We start from the raw sequence: 12,091 nt of genomic DNA on the forward strand, positions 1-12,091 counted from the left end.
TCATCCTCCCTTCCCTGGGACTTGCTTTTCTGCCCTTCTCTCAAGAAGCTGTCTGTGCATGTCTTGGTCTCTGGCTGTAGCTCCGTTAGGCAGAGCAGAAGCTCTGCTCAGCTGTTCCAGGACTTTCTGATTAATTTTAATGATGTAGAAATAACATCAGTCTTTGACAGACAAATATTTTCACTAGGAGAATGATTGTTACGGGGTAGAATAGAACCCCTGACTACATGCTGGGTCTGTTTCTTTTACTTTCACCCTTGTTTCTCATTGCTTCTGTTCACTAAAAGGATACTGTCTGTACATAATGGCCTGCCTTGGGGAACCCTGCCCCTCTGTCTGAACGTTAAACCAAAGTGCCTTTGTTTGGGGCACTGAACACCTGACCCTGTCCACCTATGAATAGCCCCAAGAAAAAAGTAATGAACACATTCCCTCCCTGAGGCTGGTCATTCCAGGAGATACTTGTAAGACTTACGGTCTTTTTACTTTACTTCCTTACCACCTCCCATTCTCTTTTGTAATAAAGATCCTGGCATCCAGATGCCATAAGATGGTTAATTTGAGACAATAGCCTGCCGTCTTCTTCTTGGTCTGCCCGATTTCTCCACACCTCATCTCCTGATTTATTGACCTGTTGTGCAGCGAATAGAGCGAGCTTAGACTTGGTAACAGAGACGGCAATGGCACCCCACTCCAGTACTCTTGCCTGGAAAATCCCATGGGCGGAGGAGCCTGGTAGGCTGCAGTCTATGGGGTCGTTAAGAGTTCGGACACAACTGAGCGACTTCACTTTCACTTTCAGGCATTGGAGAAGGAAATGGCAACCCACTCCAGTGTTCTTGCCTGGAGAATCCTGGGGACATGGGAGCCTGGTGGGCTGCCGTCTATGGGGTCACACAGAGTCAAACAAGACTGAAGTGACTTAGCAGCAGCAGCAGCAGACTTGGTAACAATATCTTGGTGGAAATGGATATCTTGGCCATAAAATGTGTAAATAAACTCTTTCTATGATGATAGGTAATCCCTTCCCAGAACCTGCATGGTAGACGTCACCTGTTTCCACACGGGAAAACTGCAGATTAGTGAGTGGCCCTCAGTCACTTAGTAGTGAGTGGTAAGTTCAAGTCAAGATATTATTCTGTCAAAATCCACTGGATAGAGTGCCTGACATCTGCAAGAACTGTTTAAATGCAGATATTGGGTAATAGTTTCTGGACGCACGGCCCCACACTCATCACTCTCCTGTTCCTAAGCCTCATCTCAGCCACTGAAGCCCAGAGATGAGTGGCCCTGGGTTTTTCCCAGACACCAAATTCTTGGTGTTCCTACCAACACCAGCCAATTCTCCGACACCAACTGGCCATCTCCCAGTCAGTTCCATTCTGACAAAATCTCCAGAGTTAGAGCAGACCTCACAGGTGGAAGATGAGGTCCCACAAGACTGCCCCACTTCAAAGGCCGGCCACCAACCCTCCCTGTCCTCTCAGCTCATCTCCCTGCTCTGAGCCCGCCTGACATTTGTCTGGGCATGTTCTTGGAGCTTCTAGACAGTGAGCCTGGCTTCCTTCTCCTTGACCCTGAAAGTGGAGCATGGTGTGTGAGTGTGTGTGTGTGTGTGTGTGTGTAATTGCCTAGAAGATTGGGCTCTATCTTTGTTTTATTTTTACTGTGGTCTTGTTTTTACTGCTGATCAGCAGTTTGGTGTTGGGTGATGCCTTCACCTCTCTGTGCTTCATTTTTTCTGCCTCTGTGATAGGTGGCAAGGTGGAAATATCCCCTAGAGAGGAGAGATTTGATGTGAGCATTAAAGGGGATAAAGTTTTCCACAAAGGGAATTGTGTAACATCTTGGCACTGGTCGCTGTTAGTGTGTATGTGTGTGTCAGTGGGAAGATGCTGTCTGTGTGTGGATGAGTAAGCGTGTATGGGAGAGCCTTGTTGCACACAGCTATAATGGGGAGTGAATAGATGGGAGGAGTGGAAGGGGAGGGTGTGTAAACCCTCACCTGTGCACCACACTTCATTCCTTACAAAGCAGCAGAGTGCATGGCGCACAGACTGGATGCAGCCAGTTTCTTGGGTTCAAATCCTGTCTACCCAGTATGACCTTAGTCAAATGACAAATTTCTTATTGCCTCAAATTTCTCATCTGTATTGTTAGAAAATATGAAGATTTCCTCACTGTTTCTTTTAGGATTATCCTGAGGATTAGATGAGATAATGTACATCAAATGCATAGAATGATGACTGCACACAGAAGGAGCTAAATGTTAATTGCTGTCATTACTCATTATAGTTATTATTACAAAGGACTTTGACTTTTCTGGGAGAAGGAATGTCTGTCAGTTGCCCCCATTGCTTCCACAGCAACCTCATGATGAGGGCATGACTCTTCTGACACCTGAAGACACGGGGCTCTGGGAGATTTCTGGCCCCAGGTCACAAAGTAAGAAGGAGGCAGAGCCAGGATTCAGACTGAGGTGCTCTGATTGCAAAACCACTGAGGAGAGAGTAGAGAGAAGAGATGGCTGCAGGCAGTCTTCCAAACCCTCCACAAATCCACTCCAGCCTGTCCTGAGGTCCACTCAGACAGACAGATTTCCTGTGGCTAAAACCAGGTGAGGGATGGCAGGTGATCATGCTGCAGAGACATGTTCGGCTCCCTCTTCCCCTCTGCCCCCTCCCCTTACTCCTTTCTGTCCCCAGAAAATGAGGATCTTTGCCCCCCCGCACCAGGCCCCCTAGGAAAACATTGCCTTCCCCCAGCTCAGCTACTGCCTGGGCCTCTGCAGGTAAACTGCAATTTCCATCTGCTTGAGATGTTACCACAATGGTTGCAGGAAGGTGGCTTTGTCACAGCTGCCTCCTGAGGGAGGTGAGGTGGGAGGGCGGGGGAAAGGCATTGATGCCCAGATGTGATAACACCTGCAGCAGGCTGAAATGGAGGACTGGAGCTCACACACTGCTGATTGCTTATCTTTCCTTTGATTGGCTCTCATCCACTCACAGACATCCATCAATGCCAGGCACTGCTCTAGGTGCTGGGGTGCTTCTTGAGTGACCATATTGGACACAGTTCCACCTGTCTGATCACAATCCTTGTTTCCATGAGACCCACAGGTATCATCATGTCTGAGAAGTGCTGTTGTTGGGCATTTGGCCCCTGCACGCAGAAATGGGAACCCCGGTTAGGTGGGGAGATTAAGCAATAAACAGGACTGACCCAACTCCTCCCCTTGCCCACTTCCCTTCCTCATCACCTGATCCCACCCCTCAGCCAGGATATAGAAAGCCCAGTCCATCCCCAGCATCCTCAGGAGCCCTCCTGAAGGCCACGAAGATGAGCCGGCTCTGCCTCTCTGCAGCCCTTCTCCTTCTCCTGGGCACCCTGATGACCAGCACCCCAGTGGTGACACCAGCTGCAAGGACAATGGTAAGTCCTGGCTCACCTCTCCTCTACAGATTGGGAGTGGGATGATGAGGGGAGTCCATGAAAGGGGCTGGGGAACAGGGGTGGGGTGGACACTGCCAACCCTCTCCGGATTTCTCCTGAGAAATTGGGCAGTTTTAACTCCAGGGACGTTTGCTGACTCTCAGAAAGAAATCATCATGTTTCCAGCATAAAAAAAGTTTCCTGCCCAACTATATGACATCAGGGACCTGATCTCTGAGACTCTCTGTTCCTAGTCTCTGCCTTGTCCTCGAATCTCACTGTAGTGTAATGAAAAGATCAGTACTTGATCCTTGTTCTGGTTCCTGGTGCAGACATCCTGTTTGGGATTGACCGTCTTTTGTAAGGTAATGTGATGAGTCAAAGAAAGGGACCCAGAGTAGTTTCAGGATGGGGCTTGTCTCCAAAAAAATCTCATCAGGTGATTAGAGAATAGAACTCTAAACCCCTAGTACTTCTGGGGAGAGGGGAGGTACTGAGACTGAGTTCAATCACCAATGATCAATGATTCAATCAATTTGCCTATCTATTGAAGCCTCAGTACAATTGCCTAACACCGCAATTCAAGTGAACTGACTTGTGGGATGCCCGGTGGGCATTTCAGAACTGGTTGGTATAGGTAGGGACACCAAGTATTTGCTGTCAGGGACATAACCCAGACTTGCTCTTGCCTGTGATTGGGTGACTGTGGCTCAGGAGCCAGGGGTGTAATTAGTGTGGGTCTGTGCTCCCGGCAGTGATGATCAATTATGTACTTTATATGGATTCCTCAGCAGAATCTGGTCCTCTATCAAATGGGATGTGACATGATTATATTATAGTGACTTTAGTAGTTACATGCTGTGTGTCCCGGGGCAAGTCATCTCTGGTTTCCTCACTTGAATGAGGGGCGGGATTACCTGTTACACAGGTTCTTTTAAGGGATGACCAGTCATGAATATTGAGAGTTTAATCACATTTCATGGGCTTTCCAAGTAGTGTGAGTGGTAAAGAACCCACCTGCCAATCCAGGAAACATTAGAGGTGTGGGTTTGATCCCTGGGTTAGGAAGATCCCTTGGAGGAGGGTACAGCAACCCACTCCAGTATTCTTGTCTGGAGAAACCTATGGACAGAGGAGCCTGCCAGGCTACAGTCTATGGGTTTGTCAAGAGTCGGACATGACTGAAGCGACTTAGCATGCACGATTACATTTCATAACCAGTGAGGTACATTTTCCATCAACATGTCTTCATCTGGAAGATCTGGAAGACTTACTCTGCCTACCTTTCCCTTCCCTGCTCCAAATATCTTGGTATCAAATAATGATTATTTCTATATCATTAAAATTAATTAGAAAGGCAGGGGTGGAGGCAGGCAGCTGAATTTCTGCTCTGCCTGAGACAACTGCAGGGAGAGCCAGGTTCGCTCGTGGGGCCAAGGCTATTTTTTCCAGACTGGAGCAATGTTAGTCAAAACTCAAGGCCCTTCCTTTTGTCCCCTATGTCTATTATTTTATTATCTTCTCAAGATATAGAATGGTAGTGCTGGATTCATAGTTATGTTGACTTACCTCATCATCAAACAGCGATTGAATGATATCCATTCTATTCAACAGCTGTGTTCTTGGCTTGAACATGGAGTGGGAAGTTGATTCCTTTAACAAATACCTCTTAAGTCCCTAAAAGCATTGTTCTTGATGTAGGGAAACAGCTGTACACAAAATAGCAAAATAACTTCCCTTCTTGAAAGTGAAAGTTGCTCAGTTATGTCAGACTATTTGTAACCCCATGGACTATACAGTCCATGGAATTCTCCAGGCCAGAATACTGGAATGGGTACCTTTTCCCTTCTCCAGGGCATCTTCCCAACCCAGGTCTCCTGCATTGCAGGCAGATTCTTTACCAGCTAAGCCACAAGGGAAGCCCAACTTGCCTCCTTGGAGGGAGCATAGAGACAGGGAAAAGTCCTCTGCCAGGTGGCAATGAGTGATGTGAAGAAAAAGAGTGAAGGGGATAAAGGAGGCTGTACTAATTCTATAGAGGGTCAGGGAAACCCTTTGTTATAAGGAGGCAGAGGCTGCCAAAAATGAGCTTGGTGTGTTTGCGCAGCAGCCAGGACCAGGGTGACTGGAGCTGGGGGGTGAGGGGAGGGGAGTGGAAGGGGATGAGGCAGAGAGGCCACGGGGGCAGGTCGTGAGGACTTTATAAGAATCCAAATTTGACTCTGAGAGAGCTGAGGAGTCACTGAGGGATTGGTCATGGGAGCCATGCAATAGGACTCAAGTTTTAAGAGGATCCCTGAGGCTGCAGAGCAGAGAGTGCCTCTAGGAGATGAAGGGCAGAGACAGAGGTCTGGGGAGCAAGATGCTGTAGTGGCCCAGGTGAGCAGTGATGGAGCAGGTACCTGTATTGTTTGCTGGGTCCATCTCAGTTCTCTCGAAGGACATGAATGACTTGCTCTGTTGAGGGTTTGATGGAGGCTTCATTACCTAGTCATGATGCATTGAATCATTAGCCATTGGAGACTGTTCAACAGACAGCTCCTCTCCCCTCCCTAAGCTGGGCCAGGGGAGGTCAAGGAGGAGGGGAGCAATGAAAGTTCAACCCTCTCTTTGGTCAGGCAGTACCCAATCCTGGGTCACCTAGGGGTTCTCCAGTAGTTACTCCCCTTCCCATAACAAAAGACAGCTTTAGAATTTCAGGGTTTTAGGAGCTCTTTGCCAGGAATGGCACAAAGAACAAATATTTCTTTATCGTAAACTGCAATGTCAATATTCCATTATTCCAGTCTCTAGGAGGTGATCCCTGTTAATACACTGGTTTATTTTCTTCCATGATTTCGCAGCATGATTCCTTCACACCTTCTTCTTCTTTTTTTGGTTACTTCTGCATTGTTTCTTTCCATTTATTTTTTCTTTTTAATTTATTTATTTTTTAGTTGAAGGATAATTGCTGTGCATAATTTTGTTGTTTTCTGTCAAACCTCAACATGAATCAGCCATAGGGATACAAATATCCCCTCCCTCTTGAACCTCCATCCCATTTTCCTCCCCATCCCACCCCTCTGGGTTGAATCAGAGCCAGTTTCCTAAGCCATAGAGCAAATTCCCGTTGGCTATCTATTTTACATATGGTAATGTAAGTTTCCATGTTACTCTTTCCGTACGTCTCACCCTCTCCTCCCCTCTCCCCGTGTCCATAAGTCTAGTCTCTATGTCTGTTTCTCCACTGCTGCCCTGCAAATAAATTCTTCAGTACCATTTTTATAGATTCCATATATATGTGTCAGTACATGATATTTATCTTTCTCTTTTTGACTTACTTCACTCTGTATAATAGGCTCTAGGTTCATCTCCCTCATTAGAACAGACTCAAATGCATTCCTTTTTATGGCTGAGTAATATTCCATTGTGTATATGTACCACAACTTCTTCATCCACGCGTCTGTCAATGGACGTCTAGGTTGCTTCCATGTTCTAGCTACTGTAAATAGTGCTGCAATGAGCAATGGGATACATGCATCTTTTCCAGTTTTGGTTTTCTCAGAGTATATGCCTAGGAGTGGGATTGCTGGGTCATATGGTTTTATTCTTAGTTTTTTAAGGAATCTGGATATTGTCTTCTGTAGTGGCTATATCAATTTACATCCCCACCAACAGTGCAAGAGCATTCCCTTTTCTCCACATCTCCTCCAGCATTTATTGTTTGTAGACTTTTTGATGATGGCCATTCTGACTGGTGCCTTCACACCTTCTTTTTTGGCTGCACACACAGAGATGTACAAGTACAAATACATGACACATACATGCTTTTGTGAGTGTGTGTGTGTATGTGTGTGATTTTAGTTCCCCAACCAGGGATTCAACCTGTGCCCCCCTAACCAGGGGGCCATCAGGGAAGCCCCTTCACACATTTTTTTTTAAACAGTGGAAACTTTCAACCTTTCACTTAAGTACAGAGAATAGTATTATAAAATCCATTTGTTCATCATTCAGCTTAAACAGTTACTGACATGAGGAGAATATTATTGATGTAGGTCCTCTTATTTTTCATGAATTGTTTTGAAGCTAATCTGAGGCATCATGCCCATCGATCCATATATACTTCATGAAGGAGATATAATTTTTTACAGATTACCATATCACGGTCACGACACAACATTAACAGTAACGTGAATGGCCTTTTAATTCTTTACCACCCACGCCCCACCACTCTACTGCAGACAAGCTGATTGTTGCAGTTGACCTTGTATTCAAGCTATAATGAGTATCTGCATAATGGACCCGGGGCCTGTGCCATCCTTGCAGTCCTGCAGCCTCACTTCGGCCTGGAGCCTCCATACAGGGGTCCCTGCAAGGGTGTGAACGTCAGGTACTTCTTCAACGCCAGCTCCACGTTCTGGGAGCCCTTTGTATATGGTGGGTGTGACGCCAAAGAGAACAACCTCCTGAGGGCAGCGGACCTCAGGAGGACGTGCGGTGGCTCTCTTGGCCACTGAGGTAAGACAGGGGCAGGCAGGGGGAGGGAAGGGCTGGGGTAAGGGCTCGGGGGCGCACACAGAACCTCAGAACCTCACAGTGACTTTTTCCCTCGCCGCCGCCCAGGAGAAGTGGCTGCAGTGTCTGGTGAAACCGTATACTGAGCACGACTTCCAGGGGCCAGCTTGGCAGAGGGTCACTGCTACAAACCCCATCATGATAATCTGAGCCTACTCACATGCTCCCCTTTCTCAGATAGGAACACTGAGTCAGCACCTCATGGAGCAGGTCTGCAGTGCTAGGCTTTTCCAGCTAGGCTTGGAAAACTCACTTTCTTCTTGTTGGTCACCCTGGTCCTAGGGATTGCTCATCTCTGTGGTGGTCGAGGACATGTCGGGATGAACGGTGTCCAGGTCTGGGGCTTCAGAATTGTCAATCAGCAAGTTCCTTTCTTTTTTGCAGAGAACCTGTGAACTGTGCTCTGCTGAGATGCTGACGTCCAAGGAGGACCCACACAGGGCTGGATTCTGGCTGCTTCTGAAGCAATTCGGCCTTCTCCTCTTCCTTCTCAACCCTGCCCTCCTCAGCAGAAATCCATCTCTTTGCTTCCTCCCATAGCTCTACTTGCTTTGGTTCTGTCTCCTCCAGCAGCTCTAAGGACCAGGAGAGCTAGTCTTCATTGTGTGCCTAGCACTTAGCATAGTTCCTGGCACGAAGCAGGCAGTCCATCAATATCTGAGGCACGAAAGAGAAATGCTGATGTGATAAAAGCAAGTATCTACTCCTACCCCTCATCCTCACTGCATCCTTACCTTCACCGTCCTCCTCACCATAACTTTCCTTCTTGTGGGTGTTGGGATACTTTTGGGAATTTTCAGTTCAGTTGCTCAGTTGTGTCTGACTCTTTGCTATCCATAGACTGCAGCATGCCAGGCTTCCCTGTCCATCACCAACTCCCGGAGTTTACTCAAACTCATGTCCATTGAGTTGGTGATGCCATCCAACCATCTCTTCCTCTGTCATCCCCTTCTTCTCCTGCCCCCAATCCCTCCCAGCATCAAGGTCTTTTCCAATGAGTCAGTTCTTCACATTAGGTGGCCAAAGTATTGGAGTTTCAGCTTCAGCATCAGTCCTTCCAATGAATATCCAGGACTGATTTCCTTTAGGATGAACTGGTTAGATCTCCTTGCTGTCCAAGGGATTTTCAAGAGTCTTCTCCAACACCACAGTTCAAAAGCATCACTTCTTTGGCGCTCAGCTTTCTTTATAGTCCAACTCTCACATTCATATGTGACTACTTGAAAAATCATAGCTTTCACTAAATGGACCTTTGTTGGCAAAGTAATGTCTCTATTACTTTGACTATTTTTTACTATTTTAATATGCTGTCTAGGTTGGTCATAGCTTTTCTTTCAAGGAGCAAATGTCTCTTAACTTCATGGCTGCAGTCATCATCTGCAGTGATTTTGGAGGCCCCCAAAATAAAGTCTGTCACTGTTTCCATATCTATTTCCCATGAAGTGATGGGACCAGATGCCATCATCTTCATTTTCTGAATGTTGAGCTTTAAGCCAGTTTTTCACTCTCCTCTTTCACTTTCATCAAGAGCTTCTTTAGTTCTTCTTCACTTTCTGCCATAAGGGTGGTGTGATCTGCATATCTGAGGTTATTGATATTTCTCCCGGCAATCTTGATTCCAGTTTGTACTTCATCCAGCCCAGCATTTCACATGAGGTACTCTGCATATAAGTTAAATAAGCAGGGTGACAATATATAGCCTTGACTTATTCCTTTCCCAATTTGGAACCAGTCTGTTGTTCCATGTCCAGTTCTAACTGTTGCTTCTTGACCTGCATACAGATCTCTAAAGAGGCAGGTGAGGTGCTCTGGTATTCCCATCTCTTTCAGAATTTTCCAGTCTGTTGTGATCCACACAGTCAAAGGATTTGGCATAGTCAATAAAGCAGAAATAGATGTTTTTCTGGAGCTCTCTTGATTTTTTGATGATCCAACAGATGTTAGCAATTTGATCTCTGGTTTCTCTGCCTTTTTAAAATCCAACTTGAACATCTGGAAGTTCACAGTTCATGTACTGTTGAAGTCTATGATTTTGAGCATTACTTTGCTAGCATGTGAGATGAGTGCAATTGTGTGGTAGTTTGAACATTCTTTTGTATTACCTTTCTTTTGTATTGGAATGAAAACTGACCTTTTCCAGTCCTGCGGCCACTGCTGAGTTTTCCAAATTTGCTGGCATATTGCGTGCAGCACTTTAACAGCATCACCATTTAGGATTTGAAATAGCTCAACTAGAATTCCATCACCTCCACTAGCTTTGTTCATAGTGATGCTTCCTAAGGCCCACTTGACTTCACACTCCAGAATGTCTGGCTCTAGGTGAGTGATCACCCCATTATTGTAATCTGGGTCATGAAGATCTTTTTTGTACAGTTCTTCTGTATATTCTTGCCACCTCTTCTTAATATCTTCTGCTTCTGTCAGGTTAATACCATTTCTGTCCTTTATTGTGCCCATCTTTGCATGAAATGTTCCCTTGGTATCTCTAATTTTCTTGAAGAGACCTCTAGTCTTTCCCATTCTATTGTTTTCCTCTATTTCTTTGCATTGATCACTGAGGAAGGCTTTCTTATCTCTCTTTGCTATTCTTTGAAACCCTGCATTCAAATGATTATAGCTTTCCTTTTCTCCTTTGCCTTTAGCTTCTCTTCTTTTCTCAGCTATTTGTAAGGTCTCCTCAGACAACCATTTTGCCTTTTTGCATTTCTTTTTCTTGGGGATGGTCTTGATCACTGCCTCCTGTATAATATCACAAACCTCTGTCCATATTTCTTCAGGTACTCTATCAGATCTAATCCCTTGAATCTATTTGCATTTATTGTGTTTATTTAATCCCTTAATCTATTTGCATTTATTAAATCCCTGCAAAACAGTGTTCTCAGTAGCCAAAATATGGCAAAAATCTCGCCTTCTTTGAGGGAGACAGATAATAGTAAAGAAGGGCAGAAACCCTATGGTAAGTTATGAGTTTTTTTAAGGTAGAGAGTGATGGGGAGGAAGGATGTTGAGCTCTTTCTGTAGGGGTCAGAGAAACTCTTTGTGATAAGGAGAGGTTTGAGTAGAGGCTTTGGTCCAAGTGCCTGGTGTGTTTGAATAGCAGCCAGGATCATGGCTGTTGAAGCTGAGTGAGTGGAATGGAGGGGAGTGGAAGGGAATGAGGCAGAGAGGCCATGGTAATAAGTTATGCTTGTGAGACTTTATGAGTCAGAATTTGACTCAGAACGATGGGGATTCATGAGGATTTGGTAAAGGAAGCCATGGGATACAACTGGGATCTTCGAGACTGGAGTTCAGAGACTGCCCTCTAGAGGGCGAAGGAGAGAGACAGACGTCCAGTGAGCAGGCTGCTGTGGTCCAGGTGAGTCGTGATGGAGCCTGACCCTATGTTGTTTTCTGGATCGATGTCAGTTCTTTGGAGACATGAATGTCTTCTCTTTGAGGTTTTTATGGAAGTGTCTTTACCCACTAACGATGCATTCAATCATTAGCTATTGGTGATTGTTCAATCTACAGAGTCAAAAGGTTTCATTAGCAAGATGAAAATTTTATTGTGCTGTGTACTTTTATTTTTTAAATATCTCACTATTGGGATTTTACCAGAAAAAAAATATGTATATGAAAGAAGTACCAAGGTTTAGGAACTCTTCCAGGAAAAGGATGAAAAACAAATACAGTATTTCTTATTATAAATCACAGTATCAATATAGTGTACCCAGCTGAATAACTACTGACACGTGGTGAATGTTTTTTACCTGTGTCGTATTGTGTGTTTTTAGGCAGAGTGTTTTGAAACTAATCAAAGGAATCATACCAATTAATCTTAAAATACTTCGTGAAGGAGATGTAAATTTGTACACGATTGCCATATCATGGTCACAACTAGCAATATGAAAATAAGGTCCCAGGAGGCAGATTGTCAAGTGGCTTTTTAATTTGGCCAGCCCCACCACCCTAACATTCTCTACTGCAAACCAACTGGTGGTTTCAGTTGACCTTGTAGACCGAGATGTGATGACCATCCTCGTATCTGACCCACTGCCTCTGCCATTCCAGAGGCTTCTCGGGTGGTCTTCTGTCACGAGTCCCTGCAAGCACTGGAAGATTG

General features: G+C 45.4%; 1 protein-coding gene across 1 annotated transcript; it reads left to right on the plus strand.

The window, feature by feature from the left end:
* The first annotated feature begins 3,339 nt into the window (after positions 1–3,339).
* LOC133258792 (serum basic protease inhibitor-like) lies at positions 3,340–7,928 on the plus strand. The gene is made up of 2 exons (XM_061435512.1): positions 3,340–3,432; positions 7,671–7,928. Exons 1-2 carry the CDS (start codon positions 3,340–3,342, stop codon positions 7,926–7,928), a joined length of 351 nt encoding a protein of 116 aa, XP_061291496.1.
* Positions 7,929–12,091: the final 4,163 nt, after the last annotated feature.

The sequence above is a fragment of the Bos javanicus genome, chromosome 13 (genome assembly GCF_032452875.1).
Source record: "Bos javanicus breed banteng chromosome 13, ARS-OSU_banteng_1.0, whole genome shotgun sequence".
NCBI classification, from domain to species: Eukaryota; Metazoa; Chordata; class Mammalia; order Artiodactyla; family Bovidae; genus Bos; species Bos javanicus.

Bases quoted from the DNA above. Each gene is read 5' to 3' on its own strand.
- LOC133258792 (XM_061435512.1), top strand. From the start codon at position 3,340: ATGAGCCGGCTCTGCCTCTCTGCAGCCCTTCTCCTTCTCCTGGGCACC. The intron at 3,433-7,670 runs GTAAGTCCTGGC...TGATTGTTGCAG, and splicing joins CACCAGCTGCAAGGACAATG to TTGACCTTGTATTCAAGCTA.